At 40.9% G+C, this 23,666-nt stretch overlaps 1 protein-coding gene across 3 annotated transcripts; it reads right to left on the bottom strand.

Annotated features, from left to right (window-relative positions):
* Positions 1-7,067: 7,067 nt before the first annotated feature.
* LOC119742696 (protein moonraker-like) lies at positions 7,068-23,626 on the bottom strand. Of its 3 annotated transcripts, none has more exons than XM_038218861.1 (16): positions 23,508-23,626; positions 21,957-22,294; positions 21,022-21,149; positions 19,742-19,804; positions 18,828-19,052; positions 17,902-18,091; positions 17,273-17,437; positions 15,807-16,018; positions 14,890-15,148; positions 14,271-14,434; positions 13,420-13,539; positions 12,263-12,346; positions 10,853-11,023; positions 9,987-10,123; positions 8,856-9,392; positions 7,068-8,182 (listed from the first exon to the last, which is right to left on the bottom strand). In XM_038218861.1, the coding sequence occupies exons 2-16, from the start codon at positions 22,246-22,248 to the stop codon at positions 8,071-8,073; spliced, it is 2,859 nt and encodes a 952-aa protein (XP_038074789.1). In that variant the 5' UTR covers positions 22,249-22,294; positions 23,508-23,626; the 3' UTR covers positions 7,068-8,070. The 3 variants fall into 3 exon arrangements, with proteins under 3 accessions (XP_038074789.1, XP_038074786.1, XP_038074788.1); XM_038218858.1 differs by having other exon boundaries at positions 21,594-22,294; positions 23,508-23,625; XM_038218860.1 differs by having other exon boundaries at positions 21,594-22,294; positions 23,364-23,551.
* Positions 23,627-23,666: the final 40 nt, after the last annotated feature.

A 23,666-nucleotide genomic window follows, 5' to 3' on the forward strand; every position in this document is an offset into this window, starting at 1 on the left:
ATGTACGATTGTTGAAGTAGGGGACCTCGAAGAACCATGTCACTTAATTCATGGCGATCTTTTTTGGTAAAACTACTGAAAGTCAACCTAAGGGATCTCACTTATTTAAATCTGAATTATATTTAACGTTGAAATATTTGTTTTGAGGCATCATGTGCCTGTCCCACTTCACTGTAGTGCCTTAGAAAAATATGGAAAAGAATATTTTTCAAAATATCTCGCCCATTGCATCCTCTCAATATAATCTCCTTACACTAGTTAGGCATTTTCAAGAAGCTGACATACATGGTTAGTTCCTCCTTTGGTTTACGCAACTTACCAGATGTGTTTGGTTCTTTATCAATACGTTACCGGTACAAAGGTTTACATGCCAAAATGCTAAGATCGATATCGATCTTTCGGCCGACTCTCAGAATGTAAGTTGTAATATTCTGTTTTAATCATAATATTGTTGTCTCGGTTGCTTCTGAATACCAGGGGTAGGAGTTTAGGTTTGTGGTTTTGATGACAACTCCCTGACAAAAATCCTAAGATGAATATGTATACAACGTCATAGGACGTCTACATCAAATGCATGATCTCACTTCGACTCTGTGTATCTTAATTTGCACGTTATTTAAACTAACATATATTTACATTTTTTCGGCAAGAGTCATTACATGTACCATCAGGGCTAGCTGTGTGTAGCCAGGGGCCTGGCACTTTCGTTTTGCATAAAAGACCTGTTGCACACGGAACGAATGAGACTGATTTGTACAAAACCCTGCACCTCATGTAGCTTAGGGCATAATTGGACAAAACAGTTATTGTACCATGTTTTATCTAGGGTAAAAAAAATGTCGTGTTTCCTCTTTACAGTTACCATAACTATCAACTACATCACCTCGCCCACAGAGATTCTGTATCTTGATTGGCCGAGAGCGAGTCACATGGTATTTGCTATTGTTGCTATGTTGCTGTGTGTGCACAGCCAAAAAGACTCATACACATAGCAACCAAAAGACTATACGCATAGCAACCATACGCATAGCAACCGGTATTGTTTGCAAACATTTCGTGAAGGGGTGGTTTTGAAAAGTTCCAGTAAAGTTTCAACTAATTCGTATTGAATTAGAAATACATTTAACTTTGTATTGGATAAAATTAATCAGTTATCTCTTGAAATCATGCAGAATGTGTGGGTGAGGTGCTACAAACAAATGCTCCAACTTGTGGTATAGTACAACTATAGCCTCCCTTGGGCATCCTTGAAGAATCCCCATGGATCACCTCGGGAGGCTAATTTTACCCTACCACTCAAAATTCATGATGCAGTCCATATATACACTTAGCCTAATTAACACACCTTTACAATACAATGTTTAAAACACTGAAATTAACAAATATATAGAATGAAGTTTAAGATCTTACAAAATACACCATTTAAAACCTTATAGTAAGTATGTACACATCAGGAGAAACATTTTAGAGTAATAAGTGAATATAATTGTCTCAACATTTTTTCATTGCAGCTTAGCAGGATTCTAAGTAATTTAAGGTCATTATTTACAAATTCATGTTTTTTTTTTCTCACTTCAATCAATACACACCAATAGATCCATTCGCTATAATTAGCAATATGTAAACAGAGCAATATCTAAAAAAATAAAAAAAATTATGTTAATGTTACCAAATGAAAAGTTTTTAGATAACAAAAATAATAATCAAGAAACAACCATGACAAAATTTAAAAACAACAATAAAACACCACTCATTTTCCCCAATTTTAATGTAGGATTGTTGAAGAAGGGGGCCTCGAAGAACCATGTCACTTAATTCATGGCGATCTTTTTTGATAACACGTACTGAATGTCAACCTAAGGGATCTTACTTATTTAAATCTATATTATATTTAACGTTGAAACATTTGTTTTGAGGCATCATGTGCCTGTCCCACTTCACTGTAGTGCCTTAGAAAAATATGGAAAAGAATATTTTTCAAAATATCTCGCCCATTGAATCTTCTCAATATAATCTCCTCACACTAGTTAGGCATCTTCACGAAGCTGACATACATGGTCAGTTCCTCCTTCGGTTTACGCAACTTACAAGATGTGTTTGGTTCTTAATCAAGCTCAGCATACGTTACTGGTATGTCATGTTCCTTGGAAGCAGGGTTCTCATACGGGTCTTGAGGATTTGCTGCAGATGTCTGGTGATGATCGACTTTCTGGATGTTCACCTGTTGTTCATCCCGGGAATGCTGGGCGAGCTGGTAGTGCTGGTGTGGAGGCTGCATGGGGTACTCATCTTCCCTTAGCTTGAGATGGAGGCTGCTGATAAGGTGACGGGTCAGTTGATGATGCAGGCAATGGAGATGGTTGCGATGATATGGCGGTGGAGGAGGTGCCTTTAGGTCCGAGAGCCTTTGGCGTTAAAGAGTAGCAGTAGGAGTATAGTTGTGTTTTTCAGATTAGTTGTCATTGTTTCTGTTTCAGTGCTCCAAGTTGTTTGATTGAGTAGTTTATTGTGGCGTACTTGATGTTGTCATAGATATCAGGATAACCGAATGTATTAAAATTTATTTGTGTCGAGCAGGCATTAATATTTTGTGATTAGCGTTGGATCTCTCAGCCGGACCCTTACAGTCACACTCGTATCTTTTATCCGAAAGCTTAAGGTACTGTCCAACTTTTCTGTAAAGTATTCCGTGGGCTTACACCATCCCAAGTATGAACAGCGTATTTTAAGTAAGCTGCAGTATTTACAGTTTGCTTTTTTTATTTACAGACGTTGAAACTTATTCTTCAAAAACACCACAGAAACGAACACTTGCTAAAGTGCATACATTCTCTTTTAGTATTACACTGACTCTCACCACTTCAACAGCTCTGACTAGTAGATTTACACTTTCGGCTGCTCGTATTCGTGGTCCGATGCAATTTCCTGGCAGTACGTGTGCTGTATTTGAGATGTCCCTTGTCCTTGAGGTACGATGCATTCTCTGTTCTGCTCCGCTTTTGGTTGGAGCTCCGTGTAATTAGGATCTGCTGTTGTTGCACTGACGTTCCTCTCAATGAGATTCTGGCTATGGCGATGGCGACCTCTCACGATGAAGAAGATGTTGATGATTACAGCGATAACGAAGAGGACGAAGATTCCGGTGGTGGCAGCAATCCAAGGAATATGAGATGCTTGAGGGTTGATTGGATTTGACTGATGTTGTTCTGTCACAGCTACCTCTTTATCAGGAGTTGGACGTAGGCGAGCTTTGGTCGTCGATTTAGGAAGAATTGTTGTCGCTGACATTGTGGACATCGGCTGCCCTGACATTGGCTGCCCTACAGTTACTGGTTGTGTAGTTTGCTTTAGCGTAGGCCTACTTGGTGTTGATGTCATAATAGATCTTAGTGTAATTGGTCCGATGAAACATGACTTTTGCACGCCACTGAATGATGATGAGGTAATCTCACATTCAAAGCTTTGTCCACTATTATCCATGCCTACTTGAAGCTCGAATGATGCAGTTGTTTCACCATTCAAAGTTGAAGTTGTCCAAGAAGATACAGTAGACCTACCCGATGTTATGATCTCAACTCGCGCAGGTGGGTGACCTTCCTCGGTGATACAAGTCATGTTTATCGTCGTTCCTTCTTGTGCAGTGAATGGTCCATTCGGGGAACAAATTGGGTAGATGGCAGAGGGAAAGTACAAAACAGAGAAATAGTAACTAATTTCCCCTCGAATTGCGGCATTGTCATCTGCTGATTCTTTCAAATGGCAGAAGTAGGTACCGGTATCGTATTTACTCACATCATGAATATTCAAAAGTGTATCACTTTGAAGATAAGACTGATCAAGTAGAGAAACTGAGTATTTGGACGAGTTGACGCTCATTGTACCCCTCGCTATCTGGACTTGGTCATTCATAACAAGTTTCGACCACTCAATTACATTTCCCGACTGTAGTCCATAAGCATAACACTTCAGTTGCATCAAATGTTGACCCGCTGTAGGATGACCGTATGAATATCTACTTAACCGCATTATAGGACTTTGTCCGTTAACACGCACGAGTGGACTGGTATCGAGAGAGCACCCGACACACAACAGGAGCAGATACAGCAAGCAAGATCCTCGATCCATTGTCAAAGAAGAATTTTTCGACAAATTGAAGAACAGTTGTTAATTCAGAGCTCCTCTATCATAAATTGCAGACAGAGGCAGAGCATAACGTGTGTGGTTTGAAATGCACGGGCGAAATGTGTGTAGCAGCCGTATGTTGAGCTAGCCTACATACTTCAATGCGATCAGCAAATACTTGCTTATAGTAACCGTTCAGTTCAGGTTGCCATCTCATGCAACCATACTTCAAAAGAGTTTGTGTAGCTAACCCAGTAAAACTCAGTCGACTGAGGTTACGTCCAAGTTTGCTTGAATAGGGTTATTTATAGCAACTCACCCACAGATTCACAGGTAAAAACCCTTTGCAAACCCGATTGCTTTGCATTACGGTCTGATTGAATTAGGATCAAAAGTATGCTCAATGCGTTGACTTCCAGTTTAAATGAGAGGTCGTGCACGGCTTTTGAACACCACAAACCTCCGTCCCCACATTGAAATAACAAAACATTGATTTCAAAGCTAGCTTGTATTTTGTCATTTTGTAAAGAAAAATACCCAATATACACACGGAAATAAGAACATACTCTCGACATGGTCGGGTATGTACAATTCCATTCCACCTGTTTTCCTGTTCAACATCTATGACTCAGTAGGCCTATCTTGTATAAACAAATCCAATCTAATTTAATTGAATTGAAATGGTTTAATGCATACAAATTATCATCGCGGCAATATGCCTAATTAAGACAAATTCACAATAAAAAAATTTTCATCCTAAAACCACTTATTAAAATACCTTACTAATTAATTAAAAGACTACTATTAGTAGTACGAAATTATGGAACTTGAAAACAATTAGAAACAAAGTTACACCTCTTTTACAAAAGTTTACATGCTGAAATGCTTAGATATTGATCTTTCCGCTAACTCTAAAAATGTAAGTTGTACTATTCTGTTTTTTCCTTTATCCAATTTGGCCCCATTTTTGGAACTATGTGCCCACCAAAAGATCTCTCTGTGATTTACATATTTATTGCAGACACGTGTTATAACAACAGGTCTAAAAAAAAAAAAAAGGATTTCTAAAGACAATAAAAGAATAAAATGAGAACCTCATGTAACCGAGCTGGAAAGGTTACGCAGAAAATTTGAAAGTGACACTGGGTATATATTCCACTATAAATTGATCAAAATTGTATTACTACAAAAAACGACAGTCATTCTTCAGCAGTCTGTAATAACAGAAAACAGAAGAATAGAAATTAATTTATTTACAATATACAATGACTATGAATTCAATATTCAATTATTTGAAATAACCATCTCTCCTTATCCTTGGTTATCTCTTGTCAAGAGAAATTGCATTACTGGTTCTATAAACCTCAATTTCCATTGATTTGTTCCATAGAAATGTTTTTGCTGCGAATTTACAAGTACATTTCTTACGAGAGGCATAAAAATATTAAAGGCATAAAAATTTAATCAAGGAGAAATATTTTCCATGCTTACTTGCTATGCAATAATTTTACAACACATTAATCTCAAATCTCAAAATTTCTAAATCTCCAATTTCTTAGGCACCTTTCAAGCAATAATGTTCCATACACGTACCCAAATATTATGGATACTGGATAAGGGATACACTGGTCTACTCGAGAAGGCTTCTCTATTTGTGACCATCAGAAACCACAGAACCACAAGCAGTAGCTGTAATAAGAGATGTTTGTCTGACTTCTTTCGAAGCGATGCCAAGATTTAGACCGAATTATGGCGAACTTGTGTATCAATGCGCTTTCTTTACGTTAACATAGTTAAATAATAGAGAGCCTACTGCGAAATATATCCCCTTGAAACTGAATTACTTGGATTTTCTCAACTGCTGCACATTATAGAATCATTACAAAATCAATTATTACAGAAGATCTTGTGGGTATTTTAAAAACAGGGGAGGTCTACTTTCCAAAGGCGCACGGACACTTTTGGTTAGGCAGTGCAGAGAACTTTGCAGCGGCAACACGATTAACTGCACCATCGCATTTAAAGGGGCAACCAGTCTTCACTATCAAATTCCCACAGAAATAAACGTACACCAATCAGAATTCAGTCAAACATTTGCTTTACAACAAGACCCCGAGAAGAAACAACACGCTCACTTTCTCAACTCCATTGTAATCAAATTGAATTCACATTGTTTTTTTTTTATCCTTTAGTATCAGTAAGGCATTTCTTTTGATAACATTTTTGTTTCTTCACTCACAAGTTTTTTTCCAGCTTTTCTTGGGACCCCCCCCAAGGTCCATACGTAATACACATATATAATGACAAAATAAATGAAACAGTAATTTCATATCAATGCATTCATCAATTGATTTATTTGACTTTTTTACAGGTTGCGTGCCCATGGCATCGAAAAGTATGACATGGTTCAAAACTTACAAACATTAACTAAAATTTGCAAGTCTGATCCAAAAATGTGTAGTTCCTACATAAAATCATTGAAAATCAAATTTGATAACAGTACTGTTTAAAGAATGCATGTAAAGGATAAAGATTTTTATTTATTTCCTCACTTGGTTTACAATCTTGACTTACATTTTTTTTTTACAAATTGGAAATATCAACTGAAGGCTGCAAATGGAAGTTGCTAAAAAATGTCCCTTTGGCCCTACCCCCCCCCCCCCCACCTATCAAACCCCAACGGCATGTTTTGTTGGAATCTGTCAGGATGGGTACAGTACCCCTAAACTGACAGTCTTTTACATTGGGTTGGCACACCTCCAGAATCAAAGTCAGAAATTCATCAGTCAGAAATATGTGTGTGCAGTTTCCCATACGGTGTTGAAGTTTGCCAGAATGGGTTTGGTTCCTAGTAAATTATGCTAGGGAGTTAAGGTTAGTCACTGTACCGCCCGAAACCGCCCGAAACCACCCTGCCTATTACTCACTGTAGCACACGAAACCGCTCGAGCACTCTATGGTTTTATTGATTCTTCATTGAGTAATCACAATGTAATACAATGTAGTACAGGTGCTAATGGGCTAAAGAAAAACTCCACTGACACACTATGCCAATTAATTGCAACGAAGACATTGTTTTGTTATTGTTCATCCGCTGTTACTTGTAAACTGGCTTTGTGAATTAACCTGTGATGTAAATGTGATCAATCACAATTTAGTACCTTTGCTACAATGCTTCCTAAGTTATGGTTGGCAATGTCGACAAATGTTCCTCGGAACTGCTAGGATTTATCTCCTGGTGAAATCATTAATTAACCCAAACTTATCCTCTTTGGATAAGTGGAGGAATTCGAAGGATTCAGGCTGTATGGCAAAAACGTGTGGTTTGATTTTGGAAGAGATGCATTGTGGCAAGGTCACAGGCTGTACCTTGTGCAGTTTTTGCCCACACCATTATTAAGCTATGCTCAGATTATACTTGAAATCATCCACACTGCTTCTGGATATCATCGGCGCTGCCACAATGTATTGATAGTGATTGTTGGAGGATGTTCCAGGATTGAAGCAGTGGCTACCCCTCCCATGAATAAATTCAAAAAAATTGTGGAGGATTGAGGCTGCAATTTTTACATGGAGGCAGTTGGAAGATTTTGCAGGATTGAGGATGCATCCCAGCTGAAAGGCCTAGGGAGTTGAATTTTAAAGTTGCTATTTTCAAGTTTCATCTCCAAAAATAGATTTCCTTTTCTAAATTGCTATTCTTCTAGCACTACAAAAGTTATTCACTTTTGAATGAGACAATAACCAAAAACTAAAATTATCAGCCTACGTTTAGTTATCAGATTACTTACTACTATTCAAATTACTGGCAGTCCAACAATAATTCTGATAGGCTGGTTCTCGCCCCACACTAATGTACTGACCAGGAGCCAGTCTGCTCGCAAGCCGAATCTGTTTGTCACCAAAATAAAATCCTTTTTCAGATGAAAATCATGGTCAGATGAAAGGTCACGTCATGTCAAACTCAGCTTTGTAGAGGTCGTCCACACAGTGGCCCATGATGTCACCGACCTCGCTTGAAACATCCTTGATAATCTCGGACACTATTTCATCAGAGACTCTGTCGAAAAATAAAGATACCCAATGACAATTTAAACGTTTGTCTGTGTGTTGGCCATTTGTGTTCTACAAAAAAGTGATCATTTTTTGAGACAACATTGAAGTGGAACACAAAATGTAGTGCCTTCGGCCTCATGGCATGTGGGACACAGATGCACTACATTGCTCTGTGTTCCACTCGCACTCGTGGAATAAATAATGTCAACGCTTTTAAACCATTCCTATTTGAAAAGATATGCAAGCAGTGCATTTGAGAACAGTTTTTGGGGGAAGTTGCCATCACGTGACCACAATGTCCAACTTTGTAAACAAATGCCACATGGTCTATAACACTTATACTTCATGCAGTAGTAGATTGTAGTCATTGAACAGGATGTTTTTTTTTCACAACAGTTGGGTTTTTTTTGTGGGCAATTTTATAGTATAAAAATGCTTAAGACATTTAGTAACTAGAGGTAATTTGAATAGCCTGGCGCGTTTATTAGGCTGGACTGGGTTTTTTTCGGGGGGGGGGGGGGTGGTGTTGCAGGGATTGTGCATTAAACCCCTTAGACATTTAACTTTTGCTCGGTCAATGAAGCACTTGTGATAACCTTACAGCCATTTGTTAAGTATTTCTGTGTCACAATTTACATATTTTTGTCTTTCTTTTCCATTTAAAGATTATAACTTACTCTTCAACGAGCCTCCACGGATCAAACGTCCCATACGCCCAATGCGACGTCCTCTTCAGGTGATGCTGAAAGCGTACTCTGTGGTCCCTGATGCGACTCATTGTGTCAAGCGGTATGAAGAGTGGAAACCTGGGCCTGTTCAGCACGGGTCTGGTTCCTGACTCCTTACTGCCCAACACAGTGCCAGGTCTTACAGCAGCAGCTACGTTGCTTTTGTTGTCGAGTAGAGTGTGCAGGATATTCATGTGGTGAGTCTGGTCGACGGTTGTTCCCGGTGTATCACCGATAGGTTCTGTAGCATTTTCTCGAGAATCCATCTCAATGATCTGGACATCGTTTCCAGCCGGAGGTCTGACGCCGTTGTCGCCATCATCTCCACCAAGTGTTGGATGGATTGACGCATTTGTTCGTGCTGGGATGTTCATGTCATACAAGGGTCTGGCAGTTGATACACTAGGGTGAGATCTATTGGTGTCTCGGGGACGTGACTTTGTGAATTGCATTGAAGTGTGAGAAGTTGGTATATCCCCAGGGAAACTGAAAAAGATACAAATAAAATGGGTGAAAAATTTCTTGTTAATTCCATTCATACTAGTTTGTCCTTGGTTCTTGCCTTTGGAAAAAGTGTGGACTATCGTGACTAAATTAAGCTTGTTATTGAAGGGTTCCATAAGTTACAAGTACATGTTGTTTCCTCAGATCTGCTTTTAAATTAACATTATCTGATCACTGCTTGCTAGCCTCGTACGTAGAAATTTCTTAATGACGGTATCTAGCCACAGTTCCTTGATAGTAAAATACACTTAATGGTTGATGCAGAATTCTTTGTTGAGCTGCCTTTGTATATCGGCGTTTTGGTTTCATTCTGTGTACCCATGTGTACCCATTGGCCTATTCCGAACTGGTCAGAACTGCTAAATGAAAGCAAAGTAGACTAAAAATGCTCACGTGAAAAGGTGGCTTTATAGTTGGCAAAGATTTTTTGCCAAAAGTAACAATAGTCATCAGAGCTATGAAATTAAGCTTTAATCTGCCGTGCCTGCACAGGGGGCTGGTAACACAAACTGACAAATGCAACTTTGTACTCGACATAACTTCCTTCTTGCCATCAACTGTATAAGACTTGTGTACCTTTCAAGGAATTCTCCATCAAGTGGTGTGCCCATCATCCACTTGGCCTCCCTGTGCGGTATGGATTTTCCACCAAGCTCCTCCTGTTCAATGTACTCTACCCGCTTCCATCGCCTCCTTATTTCATCTTCCATGAGCTGCAAGAAAAAAATTAATAATTAGCAACAAAAAGTCATACAAACAACTGGTCACTTCTCGTGAAAAATCATGCATCTTTAAAATTCTCAAAACGATAAATAAATAGGGGGTAAATCAAGGAGTACTTTCTAGCTGTTTGAAGTTTAAAGGTAGAGTACATCATTTGTCATTTGTGCATTTTTTTCATTTGAAGCAACAAAAGTGCTCAAAATCTAAAGAAGGATGCTGAACAACTAACCTGATGAAGTTTTAGCTCAGTGAATGCTGTATATTCCGAGAAAACAATATTTTAGGATCTCGATTTCAATTCAAAAGTTACCAAGTCATGTCTTGAATTGCCCCTGAAATCAGCGTACAGGACACGTTCTCATTCAGCCGATTGTAGCTACGCGACGTCAAGCTTTGAATTGACGAATAATAGCAACCGCGCGCATGTGTGTGTTGTGTCAACGAATTGAAAACAAACTACTAACGGAAATTTCCAAAAATGCATTTTTAGAAGCATCGTTGGAAAGGCCTTCTTTCATTGTTTTCTTCAAAATGACAGCATGCCAGAAAGAATAATTTCACAGGGAGTTTAGTGCCATTACTATCTTTAAACCAAGTATCCTTTTCAACAATAATTTCGTCAGTTGCTTTTTGGATAGCTGCAAACGATGTACTCTACCATTAAAGAGAGACAAATGTAGAAGAAAAAAATGCCCATAGGTCATGTAGGTATTTCCTACCTCCATCTTTTCCAGTGATTGCAGCATCCCTTCCACTGTGGGGGCCTCAACAAGCTGCCTGGCCTGCTGGTCTAGTTGCTCATCTCTCTCAATGCGATGGAACTCCAAGGCCGTGTCCGCCAGGATGTCATCCAGGAGAAGATCACTCAGAAGCTCTGCATTGTTGCTGGTCTGAAAAACCAATCAAAGGTGATTCCTCAAGTTGAGTTCAGCACATAGAGTTGCACTTCAAGGTACAGTCCATCATTTGTAACCAATTATAGCAACCGCGCGCGTGTGTGCCTCGTGTCAACGCGTCTTTAGACGCATCGTAGGAAATGCCTTCTTTCGTTTATTTCTTCAAAATGACAGTATGCCATAAAGAATAATTTCACAGGGAGTTTAGTTCTCTTACTATCTTTAAACCAAGTATGTTTTTCAACAATAATTACGTCAGTTACGTTTTGGATGGCTGTAAATGATGGACTGTAGCTTTAATAGCTTAATAAAACAAACATTAATGTATTTTGCATTAACCCTAACTCCCTGGTGTATTTCACTGGACCAAGTCTGCCAAAATCCATCACTGACCCTGCTTCACATAATGCTTTAGGACCAAATCTGCTGAATCCACCACAAGACCACCACTACAATAGGTGGATTTTGGTGGATTTTGATGGACTTGGTACTCGTGGCTTTGCTATCAACATCCCCGAAATGGGGGGATGTGATGTAGTTGGGAAGATTAGGGTTAATGGTTTTGTTTTGGAGACTGGCAAGCAGACCGGTCCGTACATTATCAATACTGATTGTGGGACAGGAACCAGCCTATCCCGCAAGAACGGAATTATTGTCTGGCAGCAAATAATTCGAAATTGTGAACTAATAATTCAATAACTTAACATGGGCATATTTATTTCGGTCAATGTCTAATTCAAAGTGAAGAATTTTGTATTGATAGAAAAACAAGCAGTTTTCTGATACACATGTAGTTAATACAACTTTTTAGCTAACTGTTAAGCAGCGCCATGGAATAAGCCATTTGCGAGTTAAATTTGAAAACAATCTGAAACGCTGACTTAATCCAATACTTGGCACGTTTTAACTTTGCATTCTCCCGACCAAAGAGACTGTTACTATATCACGTGATTTGGGGCAAGTCTTTATGCTAGCAACCCCCAGCTCCGGAATGGTCTGGTGTCTTTGTGCCATTCTCACCCATTGTGAACAATGTATTGGTGCTGAGCGTCTCTTACGTAACTATGCAAAAGCTTGCCCCGAATCATGTGATTGGCCACAGGGAAAATTCAAAGTTAAAACGTGCCAAGCATTCTGAGCAAGTCAGTGTACAAGATGTTTTTCAAATTTAAATCCCAAAGGGTAAAGGTTAATTGCAAATGGCTGATTGGGCCCTGGCCTGCACATACTTACAGCTTGTGCTGCTCTCTGTGATAGCTGGTGATGCAGAGACTGCGTAGTTGAGTTCTGAATGCGCTCCTGTTCTTTTGCTGTAGCCTGAAAAGAAAAATAAAGTTAAGAACTATAGATTACATTCAAATCAGAACTACGCACTGCCAATAACACACTAGTTCAAAAATACGCTGAATCTATGGAGTTATAAACTTGGTTGCCACTGTATAATTTTGGAGCCGGATTGGGAATTTCCCCATGTTGGTTTACCCCAAAAGGGTTATTTTGGCGAGGTTTTCCCCCCATCCTGTGATCAGTACTTCGTGCTTTATAGTTGAATGTTTCAAACTGATTATGTGTTGTGTATATAGCGAGTATTTCTGTGTATTTCTGTATTGACACGTGTAATTTCAAGCTCTAGCCAAGTAATTTCGGATGCGGCCTCGGTTAGTCAGTCAGGTCCACAGAAGACTACAGACTAGCCCTTCTTTCAAACCACCAAAAGTAAAAACAAGGTCGAGGGGAAGTCCCGAGTATTTAAGTTGGCATTGAAGACTGTTTTTACAAAGTGAATTTAAATTTGAAGCATGAAACGAGACTAGCAGATGTCCATCTTCGTGAAAAGATGGACCATTAATTAGTTGTCTTGGGGGGGGGGGGGGTGGGAAGGAATAATAATGATAATAATGTGGTGCTAATATAGCGCTTTGTACCAAAGGTCTCAAAGTGCTTCACAATTATTACACTTGAGACCAGCTTTTGTAGCAGCTCGAGATCAGCGATATTTGGTCTCTATCTGGGTGGAGAGGGACAGTTGTAGTAAAGTGTCTTGCCCAAGAACACATGCACCATGTTCCCGTCGGGGCTCGAACCCACATACCACAGCACGTGAGTCGAGTACAGTAACCATTGGATTAGAAATAGAGGAATTTGAATGGCAATAGAGACTTATTTAACATCTTTTCTTAGACCTTTTCTGGCATCTGTTTAAACAGACTTAACCTCTGTACCACTAATGTGTTGGGTTGGTTATTTCATGGCCCAGTCTTTTTTTCTTCTTTATACTTTTTGGACTTGCGTGTTGTAAATATTTCATGTGATGGGACACTGAAAGTTTTGGACTTATTTAGGAAATAGTCTTGGATGAGTTTTGTGGGAACAAGGGAACAAATGCTCACCTCAGCTTTATCGATGAGTGGTCGTAGACGGTCAGTGAGAGCTTGCTCAACCTCCTCCAGCCAATGAGGAGGAACAGGTGGGTGACCGTCTGCCTCGACTCCACGGTCCAGATGCTTCAACTACGGAAAGAATGGAGAAAACGTCTCAAGATGGTACACATTTTGGAGCAATTTTAGAAAGTGCACATCAGAATGACAACGTTTAAGGGCCAGTTCATTGTTGGCGCCGATGCAAATGCGCATGCTTATTGATGACAATTATTTAACAAGTTGAGCACATTTCAACTCTGGTAAATTTGTGCCACAACTGTTCTATGTCATCCAATTGTTTCTCATTCAATACATATTAATTTGAAGAAACAGATTTAAATCCCTTTGCAGTTTCTACCCTTTTGGATCCATCCCAAGCCAACACTGTGCAGTAACTCAAAGGCAATTAGTGGAGTGCGTTTACGGATAGTACGGGACTGGGTACCCTATTGAAGTAAAACACAGATATCCAGGGAGCCGTATAAGAAACCCAATCCAACATTCAAATCCTGGAAGATATCTGAAGAGCTTTATAGCTTTACAGTGTAAACTTCAACTTTTGCGAGTGTCATCTGTCACATATTAAAATGCACATAAATGTGAAATCTGTTTTGGTTTTCTGTGTAGCCTAGTTTTCAATTTGAAAATTTTCCTAAAAATGACATTCAAAACCTTTCTCTTTCGTTGTCTGAAAAGTTACTAAGTAATATGTAAAGTTGGTTATGGGTACCCGATCCCATAATCTGGAACTGGATCCTGACATCAGCGGTCGGGTACTCGGGTACCCGTTCAGTTGCATATCCCTAAGGCAATTTACTGACCTGTTTTACAGCCTCTCTGTCCAGCCACGCCTGTCTTGCAATCTCCCTCTCCATCAAGTCTGGGTCCAGTCTCCTCTCACCCTCTCTCCTTGGATCCTTCTTGTCTTGACTCTCCTCCTCAAGGTTAAAGTTGACCTTTCTCCTTCTTGGTGAATGCTCCCAGTCTGTGTAGTGGAACGGATAACAACCATTCGTGAAAGTGTAAGGCATTTGACAATTGTTGACTGCTGTGACATTGGATATAGTTTTCATCACTTGAGGGGCGCATAACACTCCAGGCGAAGCCGAGGGTGCTGTGCGCCTAGAGGGGAGCAAAACATGTGACATATCCCACATCAGAACAGTCAACAATCATTCATTTTGATATCTATTGTTGCCTAGTGGTTAGGGCTTGTGATCAGAGGGTCAGGGGTTCGAATCCAGCTGCTGGCCATCTGTTGTGTCCTTGGGCAAGCCACTTCACTCCCACTTGCCTCTCTCCACCCGATATAAGTGGGTACCGGCATTAGCTGGTGAGGTTTACCTGCAATGGACTGGCATCCCATCCAAGGGGAATAAAACGTATTCCCAGTTGTTTTATGCCAAGGAAACCGGAGATAAACACTGGCTAATTAATTACCTATCACTGATCCGTCCTCGTTCTCTGATGAAACCGAAACGCGCCTAGCCCGAGGTGAAACCTTATGGAAGCTTCTAGGGGACCCCGGAGGTGTCCAAGCAGGCTTGGCTGCCCCGTCGTCCTGGGGTCTAGCTGCTGGGTCTGCCGTACCGGTCTGCCCTGCCGGGTCTCTGTGCTTGAGTTTGGAGGCCAAGGTCTCCTGGATGAAGTGGGCGTCCCTGGGGATGGTCCGGGCTCGCTGCAGCCTCTCCCTGGCTGCCTGTTGGTCCATTGCAAATTTAATAAACATGGTGAGATTTTACAAATTTTGCTATTACCTCTGGTACAATTGTACAACCAGATTGTTTTTGTGGGGAGGGTATGGAGGGCAAAATGAGAACGCCAAAAGAGAGAAGGGGATTTATATATCCACAGCAATGATTACCATTTGTTTGCCAATGTCACAATTTCTTTTGTTCCATAGGATTCTGCACCAAAGCGTAAATGAAAGGCAAAACAGAATATTAAGATCGTCAAATTTTGATTATGCAATTGATTTTGAGGGATTCAGTGCCATTAAATACAAACTTGTGATTTAGCATCATAGAGAAGAATAAGTAGAAAACAACAATTTTGTATTTTCTTTTAATAAAATTCAAGTTTCAAGTTTGTTTTATTTCATGCTATAATGCCAGTACATAATGTAACAAAACGGAACTTCTAAGAGAGTGTAAAAGCACGGGGCGGGGTGGGGGAGGGGGGGGGGGGGGTGTCAAGCAATAAGCCGAAGTTGTACAGGACCTGCTCAGTACTTTATGGGGTTGTTTTCCTAAACAATTCAAACCAAGCAACAGTAACAACTGCAATCCAGCTGTGATTAACAAAAGGAAAGAGGAAGGACAGAAACAAACAAACAGACAAACAAACAGAAAACGAACCTTCAATTTGGCTGGCAGGATAAGACTCTTAGACGGTGCCTTGAACCCATTGACAGCTGGCTGCTTGCGTGCTCTGCCAGCTGGTTGTTGCTGCAGCATCTTGGTAGCTGGTTGAGTAGAGTGGGCTGGCCCTTGGGCATGCCCACCTGCCCTGAGTAGGGCCTCCAGGCCTGCCCGCAGTGCTGCATTTCTCTCGGGGCTACCCGGTGTCGCTACCAGGAGAAAAATCACCAATTTGAAAACAGGATGTGAAATCCATGTTTTTGTTTTCCCACAAGAACAAAAATAAAACAAGGTACTACAACTAAATTGTAATTATAAATAAACGTCTATTGGATTTTGTTTCGAAAATCTCATCTTTTTTTTCCCAGCTACCTCATGAAAATGATCCCTGCTTGATGATGCTGAAGGAACACTGATTTCATTTTAATGAATAACAGTATTATGAAATAGTAAATTTCAGGTGAAATTCAGGTCAGCCTACAGATATTTACCGTATCTGTCCATACCATCGTTGATTTTTTTCATCAATTTTTTTTCCCGAAAGTGCATTCTAAGATAAAGTGACACTCTATTCACGGTTCACTTGAAATAGGCAACACTGCGGGTATCACCATGTGGAATTAAATCTCTTCTTGGAAGAAGTGTGGTTCTGGAAAGAACCGGTTGGTTGAGTGTAGAACTCGATGTTTCGGACAGTTTGCTCTGTCCGTACGTCCGTTCTAGCCAGACGGACTTGTGGGGTGATAGCATTGTGTTCCCATTATCCCTTTTTCTAAACATTCTCTTCTGGGGTGATGTTTTTCTATTGTGAAAATAGTGGGGTGATGTGTCCTGAAAGGAACATCACCCCACAAGGGGGGTATGGTCAGAACTCAGGATGGTGAGGACGGACAGAGCACACTGTCCGAAACGTTGAGTGCTACACTGAACCAACCGATTCTACACTCAACCAGCAGGTTCTTTTCAGAACCATACTTCTTCCAAGAAGACATTTCTTTCCACATGGTGTTACCCGCAATTTTGTCTATTTGATTTCATCCGCCATGCAAAGCTTCAAGTCATATTCATGGCTCACTTGATAAATTTTGGGTCCACTTTTTTTCCTGTCCCTGTTACACCTGACATCTATGATTTTATAATTCTGATGCACTCCTTAATGCAGTTGTCTTCCAAGAGTGATTATGAATAGCATACTACCTACCCAACAAATAAAACATTGTTTGAAGTCATCCTCAATGATACTTCAATGGCATATCATCAATTTCAGATGTAACACAGACATGAAATATGTCACACTTTGAATCCCAAATTTACGGAATGACCCATGTGACAATTTTTAAATGTCTTGTGCAAGTCAGTTTTGCCTGAGCACTTTTGGGTCCAATGTCATCCTCCGAATCGGTTCTAAATCAATCAACAGAAAGTATATGACTATGAAGGCTACAAATGCAGGTGTGTCCTACCTTTATTGTTTACAACAGTTTGTCTCAACCTCTCTACTGTTGCAGGACCCGGTGTGGCGTGGGGTGTGGTGTGGGATGTGCCGCGGGTTGTGGCACGGGGTGGGTCCGTATCCCTCTCTGGTGTCTCTCTGACTCTGTAGTGGTGAGGGTTGAGGGCCATGGGACCTTTCAGAGTGATCAAGAAATAAAAATAAAAATGAATAACTGTCATAGGAACTGCCGGCAAGTTAACATCATAAAGCAGCAGAAGTAGTGTTTAAACAAATTTTCAAATAACCCACCAAGGGAAACTGACTAGGTGCATTATAATAATTTCAACATTTGAACCTGTGGTAGGATTTGAAGTGTTGTAGTGTTCCGGTGCACTACAAACTGAGCCCATAAACCTTTATATGTAGCCAGAGATCATGCCAAAAGTCGACATGCTAGCAATATTAGCAATGCTACAAAACTTGGAATTTGTTTAACATTTTGGAGTTTTTTTTAACCTTGTAGAGAAGGAAAAGTTCAAACCACAAACATCAAACACTGACTTTTCAGATGCAAAATGACATAATGGAGTTAAACAACTAAAAACACTTAACCTTTTCATTTACAGCTAGAAGGTTTAAAATCATGAATTGACATACTTGCATATCTCTGATCAACTCGCAGATTCTTTGACACTGTTGCCCTGGGTGCCGGTTTGCCATGTGGCACTCGGACGGTGTTGGTCTCAAAGGCTAGTCGTCGTCTTGGGCTGGCGTGAGGCTGGGGGACTGGATTAGCTTTGGGCCTTGGAGGGCTGGATATCTGCTGTGACAACGCATCTTGGAAATCCTACACAAACAAAGAAAGACAAGAAGGAAATTTTTCACGCAGAAGCTCATATGGGCTTTGTGCACAAGTACCCCCTCAACGGTAAGAAAGGGAGAGTTTGGCGAGACCTCTGGGAGACATTGGACCGCACCACTGACAACGCCTGATGCTCATGCGAAGAGGCAATAGCTTTGTGCACTTTCAGAAAAAATGAGTTGTGCGTACTTCACAGTATACGCGCGTGAACCAGTATGCGCCACGGTGATCAAAAAGCGCCCTCTCTTGTACACGCATGGAGCTCATTGTTACTTTCTCTCAAGGTTTTAGAACCAATAGTTTTATTATTAGGCTGCGTCCAGATAACTTGGCCACGGCGGGTCGTAACACTTTTCTACTGCAGGTCGTAACACTTTTCTACTAGAAATGGCTTCATCTATTTTCATGGGCACATATATTGCAAGCTGTAGGCATGCGGCTTAACAAGCTGTAGGCATGCTCCTTATGTTTTATGTTTTTCATATTCATTTCATAGCATTTCATTTTTGGTGTTTCAAAAGAAACATGCGAAGGACCATGTGATGGGCTTGTGACTGAAATTCTGATGGGCTTGTGAGAGGACTTGTGATTGGCTTGTGACTGAACCCATGACGGGCTTGTGACTGGATCTTGTGATGGGCTTTTGACTGGACTTGTGATGGGCTTGTGACTGGACTTGCGATGGGTTTGTGTGACTACAGAACTGAAATTCAGATGTTACCTTGGCCTGCTCCAGTATATTCAGCACTCCTTCCGGAATGCCTGACTCCTCCACGTCCAGCTGTGAGCAGCACAGGGACAGCTGTCGTATCAGGAGGGCCAGCTCTTGGTAATGGGGAGGCAGGCCGCTGCGGTGGTCAATCTCTGATGGGAGATGGTGTAGGAAGGACTGGAGGGCCCTGACGGCACCGCGATGGGCAGCGGCAAGACGATTAAGTGCTCGGCTCTGAGGTCAATCAAGAGAAGATAAAGAAAACGTATGATGGGAAGTTTCAAAGTAAAAAAAATTGGACCATACATGTATGCAAAGCTAAAGACATCATTATAATTGGAAATTTTAAAATCCAGTCATCCTAATTTCGGTTATCTGATTTCACCAGAAGTTCCCATGCAGCTCACAGTCACGCCGCCAAAAAGTGACGAGTGAGGTGCCGCATGCAATGCCCTCCCAATGACTGGGTATAGTTTGCAGGATTCAATGACCACTGGGCATTTACAAAAACACTCCAGAGCTGTAATGTTGAAACAAATGGATGGGAACTCTCTGATAAGTCCAATGGGCAGGCTATACATATACCAAGACGACCACTAGCAAGTGAATGCAGTTGCAATCAGAGACCATGGAGCAAATTGGGGAATGTTCTAGTTGTTTTCTTTAGCCTGTGTCACAATGGCAGGCTTACATTTCTTTTAAGGGTGGTTTCGATCATGCGGTAGCCAAAATCGAAACCGAAATTACCGAATAGTAGAATGCAAACCAAATTTTTAAAAATCCGGATTAAATCCCACCACTATTATAAAAACAAACTGAATTTCATGTTTGCTCTTCAAACTAAACAGTTACCATTTCTTTTATTATCATCGCATCAATATTGAATGTGTGAAGAGTTAAATGTACAACAGACCACAATGTACCTTTTTAGTATGTCTGACTTTTCCTGGTCCCAGCTTATCCAGCTCCTCTTGAATCTCTCGCACCTTCACAAAACCAATGGAAACAACTCAAGAGTTTTAGAAATTTTGCTAAGCGATGGAAATATCCGCCAAAAATTTAAAACTCAAAACTGTTGCTAAAGAGTTGTTATCACTTGCAATCTCTAAAATCCAGCTTAAAGGTATAGTCCATCATTTGTAATTTTTGCATTTTGTTCGTTTGAAGCAACACACCTACTCAAAATCTGAAGAAGGATGCTGAACAACTAACCTTATGAACTTTCAGCTCAGCTTCAGCTGTATATTTCGAGAAAAACAGCATTCTAGGATCTCGATTTCAAATCAAATGCTGCTGAATCATGTTTTGAATTGGGCCTGAATTCAGCGTCCGAGACACGTTCTTACTGAGCCGAATGCAGCTACGCGATGTCGTGCACTGATCCGACGAATTATAGATGGCGCGTGTGGGTGTGCGTCGTGTCAACGCTTGCGCGCGCTTAATAAAAAAAACGAACTACTAACGGAAATTTCCAACGGTGCGTCTTAAGAAGCACCGTTGGAAAGGCCTTCTTTCGTTGATTTCTTCAAAATGACAGCATGCCAGAAAGAATAATTTCACAGGGAGTTTAGTCCCCTTACTATCTATCAGCTAAGTATGTTTTTCAACAATAATTTCGTCAGTCACTTTTTGGATAGCTGCAAATGATGGACTACAGCTTTAAAGGTAATGTACAACACTGCAAACATCAAACAACAAAATACCTTACTTGACTGTAAATGAATAAAATTCTCAAGCATCCTGTGAAACCATGTGCTGCCATTTTCGAGAAAAGTTGAATTATTGTATTGCAATCCAATTATTGCAATCTTTTACACATCCGTGCAAGCCATCTAGTCTGGTTCCCCGACCTGACAATTCCCTGACGTCTATAAATTACTCATTTCGTCTGAAATAGGGTCTGGGAACATGACTACAAGAACAGCATTTCTTTTCTCGGTTTTTCATGCATCTTGTTAGCACAAATTTTTAAACAGGTCAGTGAAACAATAATTTGCTATAAAGCAAATGCTGTATGTTTCCTTTCAGTATGAAGCAATTTTTTTTTCAATGTTTATGTCGTTTAAACATTGACAATTTACAATTGTACATGTCAAAGTTAATTTGAATAGCTCCAACTTGTCTTGGGACTGGATGACTTGTTTTGGGCTTGAACACTACAGCCTTACTTTATAAAAGCAAGCATTATAAATGAAAGTCTGACCTGTTGTTGAAGGGAGTAGAGTAGCCTAGCTGAGCGGCTAGCATGCTCAGCAGCCCGGGCTGCTCTCCTTGGATCCTCCTCGGCATCCTCCCAATCCTTCTTGGCTGCCTCCTGTCTCTGCTGAGATGCTGCAAGAAAATCAATTTGGGCTGTGATAACAGAGGGGTTTATAATGTGTTGAAGCAGTTGTACGCCACGTGTGTTGTTTGCATGGGACAAAAGAGCCATTCACCAAATCTACGTTTTGTTTTTTTAAGGCGTACTTGCTTCAGATTTTGAAAAAAAACACCAATATGCAAATAGCGTGCATTAGCTTGTATAAAGCGCATATGAGGTATGCACAGAATTTTCTGGGTAGCGCTGCCAAAGTTCCCAAGACTATATCTGATTCATCTTGTTGATAGCAAATTCAAACATTGTAGACAGCTATACCGTGCCTGTCAGGGGTCTGCTGTATTACTATTAGGGAATATTCAGTCTTGGGCTAAGGCTACATTTCATGTCGAAGCAACTAATGCTTAGTTGTGTTGTGTAGAACATTAGTTTAAGCGACTGGATGCCTGAATACGTACCTTTGATAGACAGTTCCTCCACTTTCTTCATGTACGTCTTTAGCTCAGAACGGAGTCGTCTGATCTCCTGGGCCTGTCGGCTGTTGGGGCTCAACGCAAGCTCCCTCGAGGGTGGGGACACCCCTCCTCTGTTACCGGCATCCCCTTGCTGATGCTGTTGTGCATTCAACACAAGTCCGTACGAATTGACAGGCCACAAGACAATGGTGTCCTTAGTCCTCTTTTTAGACTTGCGGGTCTGAGTTTCTACAGATCGTTGGCTTTCATTCGGGTCCGTAAATCGTTCACTGAACCTGACATTAGTGTTGTGCAGCCGTTGGTGATTTTTTCCCGAAGGACTCTGTTTGGGTTTGGACTTTTTACCAGCTCTAGGCTCTTGCCGAGACAATTTGTTGATGTCAGGCGTTTGGCTCTTGGAAGCGATGTTCTTCAGGTCAAGCCTGGCAAGCCGGACAGCCGTCGACAGCCGATCCTCTGAGATGGTGGTGAATTTGACGGGCGGATCCTTGGGTTTTTCAGGTGCGGACTCCGCATTGGTGGTGCCTCCACCGAGCTTCTCGATCACAAGAGGTCCTGGATGGCGGTAGCGGGCCGCCAAATTGCCAGGCAGGCTGGGCACATCCAGGTTGAACTGCAACTGGTTTTGGTGAAACATGGCCGACTTTGGGATGTTGAGGCCACGATCTCTTCACCTCATTATGCTAGATCAAGGAGAAAGAAGAGGAGCAAAATTAGTCTGAAAATTTGGGATTCTCAATACTCTGTATGAGAGTCCCAAACCTTAAGGTATTGAAAACCTGCATTACAAGAAAAATCACCTCTGCAAAAAGAAAATAGAAATAAATTTTGAATACTGAATTACAAAAATCAAAAAATGCTTGGAGAGTATTTGCAAAATTACAGGGTATATAATAAGCACTATTCATAAATACCTAAGACAGTTTACCCATTCCTATTGGTCGAGAGCCGGCCACGTGGCTGGTTTTAAATGGTTGTCTTAAACACTTTTCAAGTGTCACATGAAATTTGGACTCCTATTAAATCCGGTGCTTTTTACCGTTTCATTGGTTGATTGTCTATAATCCTCACGTAGCCAGCGCACCACTGGTAGAATGCAGCTGTGCCGGTGCATTGTGAATTTAGGACTATGAAATACTGACTCACTGTACCAGTGAGTCTCATAGTCCTAAATTCACAATGCTCCGGCACAGCTGCATTCTGCGCCACGTTGTACTGCGTGACGGGCATGCCAATCTCCATATAATAAGGAGTTGTTTATGACTACTTGTGAGCGGGGCATTTAGCTAGAGGGGTGTTCAGAAAAACACGAAGTAGGCCTAAACGTGATGAACAAAATCATTGGAAATTTAAAATTGTGGACTTGTTTGACTTTTGGACCGAAACGTTTCGATTGTTCAAATTTTTTGACCGAAAAGGTATTTATGAATGGTAATAAATATGCTTAGCCGGTATTAAACACTGTCTTTTTAAGACAGTTTTTGGAGTCTAGTGCTGATTATTGCCCCCACCTTGCTCACCTTCGACTCGGGTAATTATCAGCATCCAGACTCAAACTGATCTTAAACAAAGGTTTAAAACCGGCCAAGCACACATTTATTGAAGTAGGCCTAGATTTAATTTAAAATCAGGTTTCAAGAGCTAAAGATCCTGACGTTGAATATTGTCAAGTCAGGGAACTAGCCACACTTCCAAGTCAACTGTGTAATCTCGGCAGTTGTTGTACAATGGCACTGGCAGTTAAATCTTTACCCCACTCAAATTTGTCTAACGTCGTCTTGATGATTCAAGGCGAAACAAATTCATCTGGCTCTTTTTCATACAAACAATTAAATGTAACAATCATGACATTAGGCCCTGACGTTAGACTACGGAAAGTACGAGCGCGTTACATACACGAGAAACACTTTCGTTTCAAAAACGCCGCCATTTTGTTGTTAAGTGTTGGCGCGATCGGCGGATATGCGCGATCTGAAGATCATGCGCGCTATTCCACGCGCGATTGGTCGATGGCGCCGAGTACTAATGGAGATCAATGCCGAGTACATTGTGCGC

The sequence above is a fragment of the Patiria miniata genome, unplaced genomic scaffold, assembly GCF_015706575.1.
Source record: "Patiria miniata isolate m_02_andy unplaced genomic scaffold, ASM1570657v1 HiC_scaffold_6, whole genome shotgun sequence".
Lineage (NCBI taxonomy): Eukaryota > Metazoa > Echinodermata > Asteroidea > Valvatida > Asterinidae > Patiria > Patiria miniata.